The 18971-nt window shown below is 41.9% G+C and overlaps 1 protein-coding gene across 1 annotated transcript in view; it reads left to right on the forward strand.

The window, feature by feature from the left end:
* The window catches only part of WDSUB1 (WD repeat, sterile alpha motif and U-box domain containing 1), a 66812-nt gene extending 50388 nt beyond the window's left edge, over nucleotides 1–16424 (forward strand). Inside the window, exons 10-13 of the mRNA XM_073634103.1 lie at nucleotides 2346–2522; nucleotides 3683–3823; nucleotides 13693–13882; nucleotides 15841–16424. Coding sequence (XP_073490204.1) covers nucleotides 2346–2522; nucleotides 3683–3823; nucleotides 13693–13871 — 497 coding nt within the window. The 3' untranslated portion in view covers nucleotides 13872–13882; nucleotides 15841–16424. The remainder of the gene's footprint in view (nucleotides 1–2345; nucleotides 2523–3682; nucleotides 3824–13692; nucleotides 13883–15840) is intronic.
* The last annotated feature ends 2547 nt before the right edge of the window (nucleotides 16425–18971 follow it).

Genomic DNA, 18971 nt, shown 5'->3' on the forward strand with positions numbered 1-18971 from the left:
GGGAGCAGAGAGATGAGGAGTCGCGTGAGCGCAGGGAAACGTTCTCAAATGAGGTAGAAATCTGCATTTTTTTTTTTATACAGCACAGGAACTGGGACACATTGCTTTATATAATGGATGGGATGGTATATAGATTATATCGTTTTTTTTATAGCAGCAGGAGGGGGGTGGGCAATGTCTGGAGCTGACAGACAGGCAGGGGAGGATAGAGGGGAGTAGAGAGGAGACACAGCAGATGATGAAGGCATGTAAATGGACCACAGTGTTAGGGCTCAGAGGCCATGATAAACCATTGTCAGTTTACAGGGGGAGGGCAGAAACTGGCAGGATCAGCCAGGTATTTCAGGTGATACAGGGGGCCAAATTACACAGCACAAGCACTGTGCTGTATAACATGCTTTAACCACTTCCGGACCGCCGCACGCCGATATATGTCCTAACTTTGAAGAGGGATATCTATGTTATGGCAGCAGCTAGCTGCCATAACCCTGGTATCCCCTTCTTCAGCTGGCGGTCTGGTTTCTGATAATAGTGGTCTCTGCCGCAGATTCGCCGTGAGATCACTTTCATCGGCGGGAGAGGGCCCCCCACCGCTCTCCGGTGCCCTCCGTCGCTTTTCTGGAGCTGTCAGTAGTGGCGGAGGCGATCGGATCCTTCTCCTTCCTGGGTATGGAGACGAGTGAGGGGAGGATGGCCCCCACCCGTCTCCATACCATTGCAGGGCGGAATCGACGTCAAAACGTCACTTCTGCCCATAGCTCTTAAAGGGCCTTTTTTTTTTTTCAAATGACAACATTTTAATTTTTTTTTTATTGCATTTTTGTGTAAATATGAGATTTGAGGTCTTTTTGACCCCAGATCTCATATTTAAGAGGTCCGATTGGTAGAGCGAGAGCAATAATTCTAGCCCTAGACCTCCTCTGTAACTCAAAACATGCAACCTGTAGAATTTTTAAAAATGTCGCCTATGGAGATTTTTAATGACGGCCACAGCGCGGACCTGAATTTCTGGGAGGCCTTCATATGACATCCTCCCCTGTGCACGCCCCCTGCAGCACGCGCTGTGATCACAGAGTCACTGACACTCGGGTGATCACCAATCCGAGTAAGGGGCCGGTCACGGCCCCTTACCACGTGATTAGCTGTCAGCCAATGACAGCTTATCACATGATGTAAACAAAAGCTCTGTAATCGTTTGTTTTTTTTTCTCCTCACGCTGCCAAAAAAAAGCTGATCACCGGCTTATCTGCAAGGGACATCGGTCCCGAAGATGAAGAGGCAATTATGCCTCATCTGTGCCAACCAGTACCCCCTGCCAGTGCCACCTGCTATTGCCACCTGCCAGTACCCACAGTGCTCACCAGTGCCACCTATCAATGCTCATGAATGCCACCTATCAATGCCCACAAGTGCCACCTATCAATGCCCACCAGTGGTGCCAATCAGTGCCACCTAGCAGTGCTGCCTATCAGTGTAACTGATCAGTGCCCATCACTGCCACCTATCGGTGCCCATTAGTGCCGCCTCATCAGCATACATCAATGAAAAAATATATAAAAATAAATTTTTTTTTAAAAAAATGTGGTCTTTTTACATTTTATTAACAAAAAATAAAAACCACAGAGGTGATCAAATACCACCAAAAGAAAGCTCTATTTGTGGGGAAAAAATGATAAAAATTTAATTTGAGTACAGTGTAGCATGACCGCACAATTGTCATTCAAAGTGCATCAGCGCTTAAAGCTGAAAATTGATCTGGACAGGAAGGGGGTTTAAGTGCCCAGTAAGCAAGTGGTTAAGGGATCAGGATCTATTTTTTTTTTTCTAGGGTAACAAACACTTTACATGGGCCCCTCCTGTCTAGTATAATCCCAGACAGACCTCACTGCCTGGTTTTATGATGTGCCAGACATTATTTATCCCCATTTAATGGCTGGACACCTGTGTTGCACGGTCTGTGTGTTAGCCTGAACAGTTGAAGGTGTAAAATACATTTTTATAATTTATAATTGCCTTGTCTATGACTAGCTTAAGGCAATTGTAATAGCAAAGGCATTAGCAACTTCTTGACTTCAGCATACAGCAGTTTTTTTAATGTGGAATTTAACCCTTTGCATACAATTGGTCTTTGCACTGCCTTACTGTACAATACATTACCCAGAAGACCTTTCTCCTTTTTGGAGACAGTTACTTGGACCTCACAGGGAACATTGCCTGGACGTTTTCTCTATCTGTTCTTTGTACTATAGTGAAGTTATTGCCTTATTTATATTGAGACTTCAGCCTAACAGAAATCTAGGCATCCTCCCAATGGGCACACATCCCTGGATTTTCTTTGTTTTTAGCTGGCAGATTGAGAAGAACCGAAACCCATATTGAGAACTGGACAGAGAAAGATGTCAGGAACTGGCTCTCCGCAGAAGGCCTGGCAGAGGTAGAACAGCAGTTCAGCTCCAACAATATTGATGGCAAAGAATTGCTTGACCTCACCAAGGACACACTGCTCAATGACTTGAAGATAGGTAAGTTACACTCTACCTCTGTATAAAAATGTAGGGGGTCATGGGAGTTTATGAACCTAGCAGTATCCCCAGTCAGAGTTCATCTGTCATGTTTCCAGTGCAGCTTAGAAAATGGAAGCACGCATTTGATTGGCTGTCATAGGGAAAGTCTCTTTTCGCCATCCTCTGATTTTATGAAGGCGCTTGTGTGGTTTTGACACTTGTGTGGGTCACTAATGTATTTATTATGGCAGCCCAAGTACAAGGTACTACCCATATTAACCTCCAAAACTTCAAGTCTAATTGCCCCCAATTCCTTTCCCCCCTGAAGTACACAAGGGAGCTGGATGCAGAAGAGCACCCATGTTACTCTAACTGTGCTCTACACACACCAGGCATGCAGGTGGAGGAAGGAATGCTGGCTCCGTGGTGGATGCAACCTGAACATCACCAGCGTGACTTTGATGAACATAGTAAGCATATTAATGCCTCATGTTCCAATATTGGAACAGTAGTGATGTGGGGGTTATTTATGTCCTACTGCTCTAGGTAACAGGATGAATTTTATGTACAAATTTAAAAAAATTTCAACCTCAGGCATAAATGGGTTAAGCTGCTTGACTCCACATCTGAACCGGTGGTTGGGGGGCATTTGGCGTGTGTGTGTGTGTGTGTGTGTGTGTGTGTGTGTATATATATAATATAATTCTGCACCAAATGCCTCCTTTTAACTTCTACATATATAGGTGTTACATATTGGGCTCATTATTTTTAAAGCATCTTAGCTCCTTCCCACACTGGTTAAAAAAGCATATTAATGGCGTGATATCTTATGGAATAAAAATGATGTGTTAAAATTCTTCTGAAGATCTAGAGCACTTGAATCCCCTAAGGGCCCCTTCAGGACCTCCTTTCAATGTAATAATGTCAAAGTTCCAGGCAGTTATTTAGTGCCAAAATGTGCAGGTACTGATCTTCTGCCGAGTCTCCTGAATGTTCCAAGCTATTGTTGTCACTTCATCTTACGGAATGAGTTTTTCAGTTAAAAGCACAATGTTGTGAGCAGATGTTAATGTGTGGTTTTGAGTATGGAAAAGGATAGATTGTTGTGTACCATTATTTCCAAATTCATTATCTCAGTCATTAACAAAAAAATATATAAATAATGTTTAACTTGGCAGAGTCCCTAGGACTGCGAAATAAGATTATGAGGAAGATAGAAGAATTACGAAGCAAGATGAAAGCAGCTTCTTCCAACATCCCTGAAGAATTTCTTTGCCCTATTACATGGGAGATCATGAAGGATCCAGTCATTGCATCAGGTAAAAAGGTGCCCACCACTAGGGTAATGAGAAGGCTTTGGTACCATGCAGAGGCAGTTCAGAATTCCTTTTTGTTTATTGCCCATTGAAAGACCCAAGAAGATAATTCCTAAACTTTTGATTTATACTGGCTCCTTTAGGAGGTTCAGACACAATAATGGCAAATAAAGTTTTACACCAGGCCCGACACAACCCCACCTCCAAATGTCTGTCTAGTTTAACTACATTTTTTATTACAATTTCTGTCGGTCTGATTATCTCTACTGTTCTGGTACTTTGTGTTTTGGTTGCCCTTCACATTGTCACCTGAGCCCAACATTTTATCAGGTAGTTCCCCTTAGCGGTGTTTACTTGCCCTATTCTGGAACATCAGGTTACATAGTGAGGTTGAAAAAAGACACTAGTCCATCCAGTTCAACCAACAAGATTGATCCTCTGTGTAATTTTTCTTGCTTGTGGCAATTTTTTACTATTTTGCTTTTGTACCTTTTTATTTTTAAACTAGGTTGTATTGGGAGTTGGTTGCTTCAGATGACCATGTACTAAGATTCCAATTTCTGAGAGTTACTACATTACTGTGTCCCTCAATACAGTCCATTTAGGGACAAAGGAACCCAGCAAGTACAGCATAAAGTCCTGTTCTTACAGTGAAATATTTTGTGTTATGCCCTTAAGTAATGCCTAATGATGATTACAGGCAGGGTTATACGGGGTCTGACTTAAAGCGGACCTTCAGTTATTTTTTTCAACTTTCCATCTATTAAATCTTCTGCCCTTGTTGTTTTACCTTTTGGATAGTAAAACATTTTTTTTTTTTTTCTGCCAGTAAATACCTTATATAGCCCACTTCCTGTTTGTTGTCTGGTCATTAGCCTAGGCTTATGACCTCATGCAGAGCGCTCTCTCTCTCTCTCACTCTCACGAGTGTTTGCCAGGGAGGGAGGGGGATGAGTCATACGAGGGCCAATGAGAGCCGCAGAGCTGGAGGTGTGTCTCTGTGTAAATCCAGGAAGTGAACAGGCAGCAGCTTTTTTTTTTTTTTTTTTTACTCTTGTATGGCCTGAAAAGCACAAGTACAATCAGGTGTGTACAGCTCTATTTTAAAGCTTGGTCAGTGTTCAGCCTTCTGTTTCATATGTCAGATGGAGCAGACGTTTAGTCGAGGGAGAGGGCTGCAGGTACTCTTAGCTCTGTGAGGTTGAATGGAGCCTGGATTGTGGCTCTGAGTGTATAGGAATTAGAAAACAGTATTTCTTCAGTAGGAAACACTCTTTTCACATGGGAAAATAGTCTTGCATGAGATAACATCGGTCTAGTGAGGTCTGCTTATTCTGTAAAGAGGCGTATTCAATTCCTGAACCATTTTAACCAGCAATACTGAATGCTGGGGGTTCTGTTTTATATGTTTGTGGTATAATAATAGCAAATACACAGAGTTGCCCTGGGACTTTGAGTGGGGTGAGCACAGTGGGCCACAATAACAGTAAATACAGTAATATAATTTATTCAAAGAGTAATATACATACATGGTATAGACAGTAGCATAGCCGATAAAATATTGCACATGATAAAGGTAACATTGGTACATATAGATATCATACAGTAGGCACAGGCATCAAGCAATCTGGTGCGTTTAGCAAGATGTGGCTCACTTTCTCAGGGGTGAATGCATGTGTGATGTATCTAAATTGAACAAAAAGATGTGTGACACAGTGATGGATATTGAAGCAAATGGTGAGAGGGGCCTAGAGGTATGGAACCCCATACTCACCAATCTGCAGAGCCAAAAGGCCAAATTGCTGAATCCCAGAAGGCGGCAGCGACAAGTGTATGACATGGGAGCTGAGGGGGAGAGACTGACCAAAACCATCACCAGAAGACAAACACAAGGCAGACATGGTATGGATGGGAGTCTGCAACCCTGAAGATCTCACATAGTCGATTTGTAAATGTCAGCCGTAACATAAATATTGGTATATCAATATTGCTGATTCGCAAAATAGACATAAAAATTGTATAGTTGAGAGTGTGTGTGTGTGTATATGTATATACACACACACACACACACACACACACACACACACACACACACACTCACTATGCAGGAGCGGCCATGGAGACCAAAGGGTAAATGTAGAGAAAGTGCAGAAACCAAAAAGGACATCTAAGAAGACAATCCTTAGAGCAGAAAGGCACGATTACAAATGTGTGCAAAAAAAAAAATGTATTTATATATAATATTAGATTATATTTAAAAACAATATCAGGCACAAAGAGTGCTGGAGTGTAAGGGATAAGTATACTTGTGTAAGATAATGGCTGCCAACGGCAGAATCAGCTGTCCCATGTGGAGTGAGAATCGATGAATGGGGAAATCCCAGCCATGTCTGGCGAGCTTCACCCCCAACTCCATGTAGGGATGGCAGGGCACACTGGCACCAAAGTGTCAGCCAACAGGTGGGGGTGCGCATGAGCAGACACCCCACGGCAATCCTGGATTGGCACTTTGGCTCTGCAGATTGGCGAGTATGGGGTTCCATACCTCTAGGCCCCTCTCACCACTTGCTTCAATATCCATCACTGTGTCACATGTCTTTTTGTTCAATTTAGATACATCACCCCTGAGGAAGCGAGCCACATCTTGATGCCTGTGCCTATTGTATGATATCTATATGTACCAATGTTACTTTAATCATGTGTGATATTTTATCGGCTATGCTACTGTCTACACCATGCATGTATGTACATTACTCTTTGAATACATGGTATTACTGTATTTACTGTTATTGTGGCCCACTGTGCCCTCCTCAAAGTCCCAGGGTGACTCTCTGTGTATTTGCTATGTATAGGGATGGAGGTGCGTCACTGGTGACACCAGACCTTTCCTCCTGTGGTATAATAATACCCCATGCACATGCACTGAATGATTATTCTAAATTAATGAACTTCTTGTCTTGCCTATTTCTCCTTTGCAAACCCATACTGATCTCTTATACCTATCATGACCCCGCCCTACAGTCCAATCTGCTGAGGCTTTATACTTTTTTGTCAATGACTTCAAATCAGTCACACTCCCAGCATGCTGTGTAATTTCCCAGAATGCATTTCCTTAAAGTAAAACATGTTCTGAGAGAAGTAGTCAGATCTACCAATCTGTGTACAGTACTTGCTCCAGGTCTGTGAATCTGATAACATTAAAGCCTTCTGATCAACACAAATCAGGCAATTAGAAATTTCCAAAGTATTGTTTAGAAATGACATCTCACATGTATTTCAGTATGGGTTCCCTTGAGGTGTACATAAGAGAGAAGGGTCTAGTCTGGCAAGCCCTAGTGGGTGGATTAGGGAATTGTTGTGTCCCTGTAATTCCTCTCTCATGTCCCCTGGCTTGCTAAGGAAAGGAATCAATTTGCCATGATATTTTTTACTTCTTGACTGATTACCATTTACCCAAGACCAGGGTGTGTCCGAGTTCTTTATAGGCCCAAACCTGTATGTTTGTACGAGTATAACGATTGTTTGGTGGCCCAATTCTGTCTTAATGGCTAGTTTTCATTTACTGCTGTGATTAGCCTTTCCAGTGAACAGTCCAGCTAAACAATGGTTCTATACAAAATGGCCGCCCTTCTACATGTAGGTGGCAGTTATCATAAAAGGATTTTAGCAACATTAAAAATACATTTAGGGATAAGGAGACTACAGCTAAGATGCCTAATACAATTCCTATTATTAACATATTTAGGTCTAATGAGTCTTGAGGGCCTGCGATAGAAGGAGTTAATTTGTTTTTCAGGCAGCCAGGAAAACCTAAAGGAAAAGATTGTCAGCTTCAATTAATTAGCAAGTCACGTCCTTGTTTCTATGCTTCCTATTTACACATGAAAGCATCTGGCCGACTGGGGACTTGAGCGCGAAGCTGAGATTATTCCTGTGACAGTTCAATGACGAACGCTCACAAAACAATTTCAGACTTGCACTGAAAATGTAATTAATGATGTGAAAGATTTGCTCCAAATCTTTCTTTTCTCTCACTTATCAAACGCTTGGGGGGGAAATTTATTTTCTGAAGGAGAGTACTTTTGAAATACTTTGCCTACTACTGAATGGAAACTAGCAAAGAACAAAGAGTACTATAAAAGGGGGGGCAACAAGAGGTTTTTAAAAATTATTTTATTATTTATATAGCAATGACAATTTACACCGTTTTTAAAGGCCCCCATAGACACCTCGAATGTTGTCTGGTTCCTGTCGGCCAAAATTTGAGCTGTTGGTGGCCGTTCAAACACCACCCAGCTTAATAAAGATCAAATTAAAAATGGCCTGAGCTGGGTGTAAAATTATTTGCAGAACAGTGATTACATCCTATCAGATACAGCTGTCTCCGTACAATAGCCGGATTGATTTCTTGTACAGCTGAGAAAATAGAGCCATCCATGGTGGCCTTTACATGCTGTACTTACACATCAGTCCCTTCCCTCACAGAGCTTACAATCTAAGGTGTATCACCTATGCAAATATACACTATGTTACCAACAGTATTGGCACACCTGCCTTTACACTCACATGAACTTTATCGGCATCCCAGTCTTAGTCCGTAGGGTTCAATATTGAGTTGGCTCAGCCTTTGCAGCTGTGACAGCTTCAACTCTTCTGGGAAGGCGGTCCACAAGGTTTAGGAGTGTGTCTATGGGAATGTTTGACCATTCTTCCAGAAGTGCATTGGTGAGGTCCAGCACTGATGTGGACGAGAAGGCATGGCTCGCAGTCTCTGCTCTAATTCAGCCCAAAGGTATTCTATTGGGTTGAGGTCAGGACTCTGAGCAGGCCAGTTAAGTTCCTCCACCCCAAGCTCACTCATCCATGCCTTACATACATACATACATATAAATTTATATATATATATACATACACACACAGTATCTCACACAGTAATGTAATGTAGTGAGTGTACGGCTTGTATAACAGTGTAAATTTGCTGTCCCCTCAAAATAACTCAACACACAGCCATTAATGTCTAAACCGCTGGCAACAAAAATGAGTTCACCCCTGAAGTGAAAATGTCCAAATTGGGCCCATTTAGCTATTTTCGCTCCCTGGTGTCATGTGACTTGTTAGTGTTACAAGGTCTCGGGTGTGAATGGGGAGCAGGTGTGTTAAATTTGGTGTTATTGCTTTCACTCTCTCATACTGGTCACTGAAAGTTCAACATGGCACCTCATGGCAAAGAAGTCTCTGAGAATTTGAAAAAAAATAATTGTTGCTCTACAATAAAGGTTGCCTAGGCTATAAGAAGATTGCCAAGACCCTGAAACTGAGCTGCAGCACAGTGGCTAAGACCATATAGCGGTTTAACAGAACAGGCCTCGCCATGGTCAACCAAAGAAGTTGAGTGCACGTGCTCAGCGTCATAACCAGAGGTTGTCTTTGGGAAATGGACCTAAGAGTGCTGCCGAGGTTGAAGGGGTGGGGTCAGCCTGTCAGTGCTCAGACCATACGCGGCACACTGCATCAAATTGGTCCTTTTCTAAAGATGATGCACAAGAAAGTCCGCAAATAGTTTGCTGAAGACAAGCAGACTAAAGACATGGATTCCTGGAACCATGTCCTGTGGTCTGATGAGACCAAGATAAACTCATTTGGTTCAGTTGGGTGTGGTGGCAACCAGGTGAGGAGTACAAAGACAAGTTTGTCTTGCCTACAGTCAAGCATGGTGGTGGGAGTGTCATGGTCTGGGGCTGCATAAGTGCTGTCGGCACTGGGGAGCTACAGTTCATTGATGGAACCATGAATGCCAACATGTACTGTGACATACTGAAGCAGAGCATGATCCCCCTCCCTTCTGAGACTGGGCCGCAGGGCAGTATTCCAACATGATAACGATGATAAACACACCTCCAAGACGACCACTGCTTTGCTAAAGAAGCTGAGGGTAAAGGTGATGGACTGGCCAAGCATGTCTCCAGACCTAAACCCTATTGAGCATCTGCGGGGCATCCTCAAATGGAAGGTGGAGGAGCGCAAGATCTCTAACATCCACCAGCTCTGTGATGGCATCATGGAGGAGTGGAAGAGGACTCCAGTGGCAACCTGTGAAGCTCTGGTGAACTTCATGCCCAAGAGGGTTAAGGCAGGGCTGGAAAATAATGGTGGCCACACAAAATATTGACACTTTGGGCCCAATTTGGACATTTTCACTGAAGGGTGTACTCACTTTTGTTGCCAGCAGTTTAGACATTAATAGCTGTGTGTTGAGTTATTTTGAGGGGACAGCAATTTTACACTGTTATACAAGCTGTACACTCACTACTTTACATTGTAGAAAAGTGTAATTTTTTCAGTGTTGTCACATCAAAAGATATAATAAAATATTTACATAAATGTGAGGGGTGAACTCACTTGTGAGATATATATGTATAAAAATAATACACACATACAGAGTGGATATAACAAGTCTACACACCCCTGTTAAACACCCTTAAACTAATACTTTGTTGAAGCACCTTTTGACTTTATTACAGCACTCAGTCTTTTTGGGTATGAGTCTATCAGCATGGCACATCTCGACTTGACAATATTTGCCCACTCTTCTTTGCAAAAACACTCCAAATCTGTCAGATTGTGAGGGCATCTCCTGTGCACAGCCCTCTTCAGATCACCCCCACAGATTTTCAATTGGATTCAGGTCTGGGCTCTGGCTGGGCCATTCCAAAACTTTAATCTTCTTCTGGTGAAGCCATTCCTTTGTTAATTTGGGATGTATGCTTTGGGTCGTTGTCATGCTGAAAGATGAAGTTCCTCTTCATGTTCAGCTTTCTAGCAGAAGCCTGAAGGTTTTGTACCAATATTGACTGATATTTGGAACTGTTCATAATTCCCTCTACCTTGACTAAGGCCCCTGTTCCAGCTGAGGAAAAACAACCCCAAAGCATGATGCTGCCACCTGTGGGTATAGTGTTCTTTTGATGTACATTGTTGTTTTTGCGCCCAATATATCTTTCGGAATTATGGACAAGAAATTCAACCTTGGTTTAATGAGACCATAACACATTTTCCCACATGCTTTTGGGAGATTTCAGATGTCTTTTTGCAAAATTTAGCCGGGCTTGAATATTTTTCTTCATAAGAATAAAGTTGAGCTTAGCCCTGCTCATGCCTTTTTTTTAGATCAGTGTTTCTCCACCTTTCAGGAACCTCTGTCAAAAAGTCTGAGATCTCAGCGAACCCCTGAAATAATTATATCTACAGCTCACGGAACATTGATGTGATCAGCAAGCTGTAGATATAACAACAATTATTCTTAAAAATAGCATTAAACAATAGAATAAATTTTACAACTTACCTCTTTTAATGTGAAACTTGTGCTTGCTTTTTTTGCACATATGCTCAATTCAGGGTCAAACTTGAGCTAAGCTTTGTACAGGGGGTCAGCAGGGCCGAGTACAGGGGAGCCAGGACAGCACATTGGGGGGGGGGGGAGGAGAGAAAAGAACAGTATCGTTAGTAGAGAGGGGCCAGGAAGAAACTAGCGGGTACAATACTGGGATCTGTAGCAGTTTTCCTTCTGCAGAGTAGTTCAGGGAATCTGCTGGATCATATCTTGTGTGCTGATTCCTGCCTTTCCTCTTCTCTCATCCCTCCTGAGTGATGTTACACACAGGCACCTGGGATGGACAGGAGGGGGGAGCTGGCTGGGATTGACACAGGACATTGATGTCAGTTGTTTTCTTCTGCAGTCTGTCAGCTATGTGGGGATGCAATCTACCGTTCACCTCCTTTTGATGAACGGTTGTGTCACTGCCGCATCACCAGCCATCCCATTAAAGTGAATGCGACTGTCGGTGAGTCAACAACAGGTCAGAGGAAGATCTGCTGCGGGACGGAAATGACAGTTGCTCTTTAAAAATTATGATTTAAATTGAGTTGCTTTAAATCAAGCCTTTTTACTGGTGATTTAAATCAAAACCACCCTGCATTGCACATTACTATTTTAGTATTTTGAAGTGCTATTTAAAGCATAGGTGCAAAGGGGCCCTTAGTGTTAAGAGTAGGGTTGCACCGATACTAGTATCGGTGCCGATACTGAGCATTTGCACATATACTCGTGTATATTCATCTTCAGGGCAGCTGAGGCTGCAGAGAAAGGGACTGAGGAATCTGTGTCCTCAGTCCCTATCCCTGTCTCAAAGGGGAGATGTCAGGGGACTGTTTAGGCCCCTGATATCTCAACAAACCCCCCCCCCCCCCCCCCCCCCAGAGTTGAAAAAAAACAAATAATTGTAATAAAGAAGTATTTAAAAGTAAAAAAAAAAAAAAAAAAGACACCCTCCACTCCCCATGTTAGTATTCTTCTCATTCATTCCCATGAGCTGCACATGAGAAATCACTTAATTCATCTACCCTCCAAAGACATGAAAGGTTCTCCTGATAGATGCCAGGCTATTGGGGAGAGGGTGTCCTGGATGCCTTCTCGGTACAGAAACTTGGTTGTTGGAGGACGTCTGTCTTCCCATCAACATCCTAGAACTCAGGGCGAGCTGGTTGTCCCTTCAATGCTAGACCCCTTGGTTGTGAGAGCACCCAATGTGGGCCTTTGTGGTGACACTATCAGATCAGTTCAATTCCCCCCTCTGTGTCCTGCTCTAAAACATACCAGGGAATCTTCTCTCCACGGTCTTGACATGTTTTGTGCTGTTAAATTCCGTTATCTAACTACAGCCATTTTTTAGGCAATTGGCTTCCCTTTTTGTTCTATTGGAGGATTCGTGCTCCATCATTGCTAGGTGGACTATTCAATCCTCTAGTCTAAAAGGATAGGGTTTCTTCCTTCCCTGTTAAGGCACACACTACCAGGTCTAACAGAAGCTTGTTTCTGATAAGCCAAAGTAGCCCTGGGGTTGATTTACTAAAACTGGAGAGTGCAAAATATGGAGAAGCTGTGCGTAGTAGCCAATCAGCTTCTAACTTCAGCTTGTTCAATTAAGCTTTGACCAAAAAAAACAAAACCTGGAAGCGGATTGGTTTCTATGCAGAGATGCGCCAGATTTTGCACTCATTGGTTTTAGTAAATCAACCCCACTGTTTCTCAGCTTTACAAGGCTGCTACTTGGTTCCCTGTTCACACATTTAAGTTCTATGAGGAGGCTGTTCAGGCCTCTTCTGATGACTGTCTCCAGAAGAAGATGCTACAAGCTGCTCTGAGTTCTACCAAGCCCTTCCTGGCCAGTTATGTGGGCCTGTTGGCATTGGGTGGGAGAGGTTGTACATAGAGCATGTCCCAGTACGTTTTTTTTTTTTTGCCATTGTCAAATCACCTGAAGTTAGTTGATGTAATGTACTCCAGAAAAATCTTTTTTACTAGTAACAAATCCTATTTTGTTGAGCTAGGTGGTGCTGGCAGGGCCATCCACTGAATGAATCTCAGTTGATGAAGCAGCAATCTGAAAAAATGTGATCCATGTATAGAACTTCTTAATTTTTCTACAGATTAAATGCCTAGGCCCTGTCGCAGGTGTGATGGAGTTGTTTAAATTCTTGCTAAGCTTGCCTAGGAAGTTTAAGCTTTTTTGTCTTCTGTCGGGATGTTAAAATACTGGGCCCGATGGGAAATATCCATAGTTGGCCGATAACCCTGTTGCTGTCTGCAGCTGTCCATAAAATGTTTGCATACATTGTGGGATTAATGAAAAAATAAATGACATGAAATAAAGCTTGAACAACATTGGATCGGTTGTTTATTGCAAGCAAAAAAAAAAAGGTCGTTGCTTGGAATTAGCAATGAAGCCACCTTTATCCAGACTTGTTTATACATTAGTTCTGAGATGCCTATTAACATGTGCCTTTTTTTTTTTTTTTTTTTAACAACTACATAGATGGTTATTCTTATGAGAGAAATGCGATTGAAAGCTGGATTAGTACAAGGAGGACAAGTCCTATGACCAACCTTCCACTAGAGAACCTTCTTCTGACTCCTAACCGAACACTAAAGATGGCGCTAAACCGCTGGCTAGAGACAAGGCCTGACCAGAAAGACAAGCAAGCAACAACTTAATTTCCATATCGGTGAGTTACTGACATTACCTTATGTGTGGATGTAAATAGCAGTTCAGAAGAGCAGAGGCATCTGTCTGTCAATAACCATTGATTTACTAAGAAAGGGGAGATTGCTTAAAAAGAGTATTTTACTGGAAGTGTTTGCATTTGGGATCGAATTTCAATCACAAAGACGCTTCTCTGCATTTTGTCTGTGATCTGTGCTTTCCGACAGAGCGATCACAGGCATTCTGCATGCACTTAGCTAGTGTACATGAAGTACCAAGGGCGCCATTTTTTTTCATTTTTTTAAAATCAGAACAAAAAGTTTATCATACTTTAACAAATGAACCACAGGATGCCATTTTTACACAGCACATTAGAAACCACAACTACCAACCCATTGTTTTAAAACATACTGTGGCACTGGAATGGTTAAATAGAAGCTCTTTCGAAAAAGTTGCTGGCCTTGTACAAGCATGCAAAAAGAAAAAAAGGTTCCTATTTTATTTTTTTTTTAAATGTGTGTTGTTAGTCCATGTAAAATGAGTAGCCTGCCTTACCATAACATGAATAGGCAGTAATGCTCTGACTGAAGGATGACTACCTTTTTTTTTGTTTTGTTTTTTTTACATATAGGAAAATAGTTAATGCAGTTAAATAGTCTCAGTTGGTATTAAAAAAAAATAACTCGGCATCTTTGTAAAATGTTCATTATTACATTGCCATACCCGTAGGCCATTTGGGCCTCCCCAGAAGGCTGGCCCAAAAACTTAGTTGGCAAGCCTCATGTACTGCCTCATTGCTGGTGTAAAGGAGATTTGTAAGTTTTGTATATAATTGTATTTTTTTTGTATTGCACACTGCCCTCACTGTGCACACGGCACTAATAATGTTTTCATTACATATTTGCATTCTTTCTAGTCCTGATTAGAATTAGTCTGCCTATGTTACGCCCCTTGTTACCATAAACGTACAATTGTAATATTAATGTGATACCTACGTAATCATGTGTATAAAAACCTTCAATTGCATCATAATAAAGCAGAACAGTTATGTGGAAAGATGCAGAGTGTATCTTTAAATATATATATCTAAAGGTATGACAATAAAATACATGAACATTTTACAAAGCTGCAAAGTTATTTTTTTTGTACTTACTGAAGGCCCCTAACTTCATAGGCTATTTTCTGGAAAAGGTGAAGTTGGCCTTTAACAATACAAACACGCCATGGTAAGTATACATATTTTTTTTTTCAAAAAACGGGAGTTATTTTTATCCGACCTAGTGCAATTCCATTCTAAACATTTATCAAAGAATAAAACACTCAAAAGTAGGTGGTATATACTCATGTCAAAGCACAATATAAACTAAACGCCTCTAGGACTGCTGGAATACTCCAAACGTGTAAGAAGACCGGAAGATGTCCATGATGGCTAGGCTGACGTGTTTCAAGGGAGAACCTGCCACTGAGTGGCTCTGAAGAAGAGGGTTCTCCACTGAAACATGTCAGTCTAGCCATCACGAACACCTTCTGGTACGTTTGGAGTATTCCAGCAGTCCTAGAGGCGTTTAGTTCATATTGTGCTTTGACATGCGTATATACCACCTACATTGGTGAGTATTTTATCTGTCCCTTTTTATTCTTTAATAAATGTTTATAATGGAATGGCACTAAGTCTGTGCGCCCTTCTCTTGTTTGTCGTTGTTTTCTAGCACTTTTGGATACTCATGGTCCTGAGAGGGCAGCAAGACTCTATGTGTGGATAAAAAGGATTAAGAGATTTACATTTCCTTTCCTTGAGCATAACACCTGAGTGCAGAAGATTTACTTTGTTTTTTTAGTTATTTTTATCCAGCTGAGAATAATGAGATTTAAAAATTACAGTCACATGGATAAGTTGAGTGTGTCATCTTGGTTCTAAAGCTTGATTGACTGTTTAGAAGGCTCATGGTTTTCTGAACTTGCAGTGGTTTTTTTTTTAAGGTTTTAGAGCGGAAAACCATAGCGGACAACAGGAATGTCGCTGTTATTGGTCTCTGATTCCAGTGGATTTTTACTTTGATTTGCACAAGAACCCAAGGGGAACAAGCTACAGCTCCCGAGGATTATATGTTTTTGAAGTGTTACTGCCTTATTTATGATGATGATAATAACGTTCCCAGCTTACTTTACAAACATGTAATGTGCTAACCATGTCAGATGTGTAGTAAAGACCCTGCACTGTGTGTAAATACATATGTTGTATATAGAAAAGGATGTGAAGATTTGTGCCTATGTTAAAAGAAAAAACCTGTAAAAAAATCAAAATATTCTACATATGCTGTATTCTTGATAAAATATTTTTTCAAGTTTTGCATGTTCAGTACATTTAGTTGTACATCTGTAATGTTTTATGCATCCTACAAGCTCTACTACTTACTGAAACGCGTAGCAGCCGGCCCACTAATCTGATGCCGTCTGGCCTCCTGTCAGTGGCATGAGATACGGCTGTATACGTCGCTTGTGTAGAGCTTTTTAGATGCAAGTCTGCTCTTTACAAATAAAGTGATCCTTTTATGATTTACTAATTTCTGCACCCTGCTGTTGTTTCTCTATTACTTTAAAGCACATTTGTTATCAAAGGGATAACCTTTCCATCTGCTGTGAAGCATGTATCACACACAATGCTGAAGTTTGTTTTTTGCCACGATAGTAGTCACCTCACTTCACCTCACCTCATCTTTCACAATGCAGCGCCCTGTGCTTAGGTAAGAATCTTTAGTTCCTGTTGACACCAGAATGTCATGCGGGAAACCCAAGTGTCCTGCGAGTTTCGCACACTGCGTTCAAAATGCACTGACTGCACGATCTGCTGCAGACGTCAAGGTAGTTACCGATATCCCAAATGCAGTGCATTTGCCTCCACCCGATCACATGGTACCGTAGTAGCATGCAGTCTGGTTACACTGCGTTTTTAAAAGTGTATACACTGCCTTTGTTGCGAACCAGTGTGATTTCAGCCCATTCAAATGAAAGGGCTGAAAATCGCAGCGCATGTTTGAGCGCTTCTGGTGTGAACAAGCACTAAAGGTAAGCTGACAGCATTCAAAGCAGCCAAAACTTCTGATAGCAAAAAAAGTCATCAGAATTTTTTTTTAAAGGGACAGTGTAAAAATTTTAAAAATGAAATAAAGAAAAAAATATATAATTTAGAGTGCCCCATTCCTCTGTGCTTGCGTGCAGAAGCAAACGCATACGTAAGTCGCGACCGCAAATGTAAACAGTGTTTAAACCACAGGTAAGGTATCGCAATGATTATTAGAGTGAGAGCAATAATTATAGCACAAGACCTCCTCTGTAACTCTAAACTAGTAACCTGTAAAAATTGCTGCCTATGGAGATTTTTAAGTGCCGTGGTTTGTCGCTATTTCACGATTGTGCGCAATTTTAAAGCATAACGGGGGTGGGGGGGGCTGTGTAATGTAAAGGGGTCCAAATTATTATCCTCATTTATTAGCAGGTGAATGCGGCCATCCATGCATTCACACACTGAATCCGGCCATTAAGTGGAAAAAGGTTGCTGACCCCTGTTCTAGGTCAAGCTCTTTCCACCCTTTTCCCTCTTCCTTGTGTGCAAAAGAAACATAGCTGCCAAAGAGCTGGATCAGTAAAATGTATGAACAATGTTTACACTGAGGGCAGGGGAGAGCAGCTCCAGGGTAGAGGGATGAAACTTCCACTCAACAAGGACCGGGTGATGTAGAGCCATTTCTGCCAATAACGGCGTCTGTATTGATATCTGCTGGCAGGCGCTACGCGTTTCAGGGCTCCAGGGCTTTTTCAGTTGACATTCATTTTTAACATAACACACACTCATGTGTGTTCAGCACTGTGTGGTGCCATTGTAATATTAATGGCAGGCATTGAAGGGCACATATGAGGCTTTAAAAATGCTGAATGTGGCCTGTTTCACACGGGCTTTAGCTTGTAAAAGTGCAATGAGAACAGAAAGCTATGACAAAGCATTTTCAGAACTTTCAGTAAGCTTTGTTGAAGTGATTAAAGTATCGTTCAACTTCAGTTTATAAACGTTGAACACTGATCCTAATGGGATTTTAATGCCACCTTAAGCAAGCTGCTAGCAGGCTTTCAATACGTTTCAAGAAGTGCTAAAGCCTGCTGGCAGCTTGCTTTAACCACTTCCCTACCCGCCTATAGTCAAATGACGTCCACAGATGGGATCTCCCATCCTGCGTGGACGTCATATGATGGCCTCGGGTTCCCGGCCGCCTAGGGGGCGCGCGCGCCCGCCGCGTTGCTCGGGACCCGGTGCGTGTGCCCGGTGGCCACGATGTCCGCCGGGCACCCGCGATTGCCCGTTAACCGGGCCGGACTGTGGATCTGTGTGTGTAAACAACACAGATCCACGTCCTGTCAGTTCAGAGGAGAGCGATCTGTGTTCCCAGAACAGCGGAACACTGATCGGTCTCCTCCCCTTGTGCGTCCCCTCCCCCTACAGTTAGAAGCATTCCCTAGGAAACACATTTAACCCCTCCCCGCCCCCTAGTGGTTAACCCCTTCACTGCCTGTCACATTTACACAGTAATCAATGCAATTTTGTAGCATTGATCGCTGTATAAATGTGAATGGTCCCAAAAATGTGTCAAAAGTGTCCGATGTGTCCGCCATAATGTTGCAGTCACTAAAAAAATCGCTGATCGCCGCTATTACTAGTAAAAAAAATAAATAATTTTTTTTTAAAAATGCCATAAATCTATCCCATATTTTATAGACGCTATAGCTTTTGCACAAACCAATCAATATACACTTATTGCGATTTTTTTTAACCAATAATATGTAGAAGAATACGTATCAACCGAAACTGAGGAAAAAATTCGTTTTTTTTTAAAAAAAATTGGGATATTTATTATAGCAAAAAGTTAAAAATATTGTGTTTTTTTTCAAAATTGTCGCTCTTCTTTTGTTTATAACGCAAAAAATAAAAACCGCAGAGGTGATCAAATACCACCAAAAGAAAACTCTATTTGTGGGGGAAAAAAGGACGTCAATTTTGTTTGGGTACAACGTCGCACGACCGCGCAATTGTCGTTTAAAGTGCGACAGCGCTGAAAACT

Source organism: Aquarana catesbeiana, linkage group LG06 (assembly GCF_042186555.1).
Source record: "Aquarana catesbeiana isolate 2022-GZ linkage group LG06, ASM4218655v1, whole genome shotgun sequence".
NCBI lineage: Eukaryota > Metazoa > Chordata > Amphibia > Anura > Ranidae > Aquarana > Aquarana catesbeiana.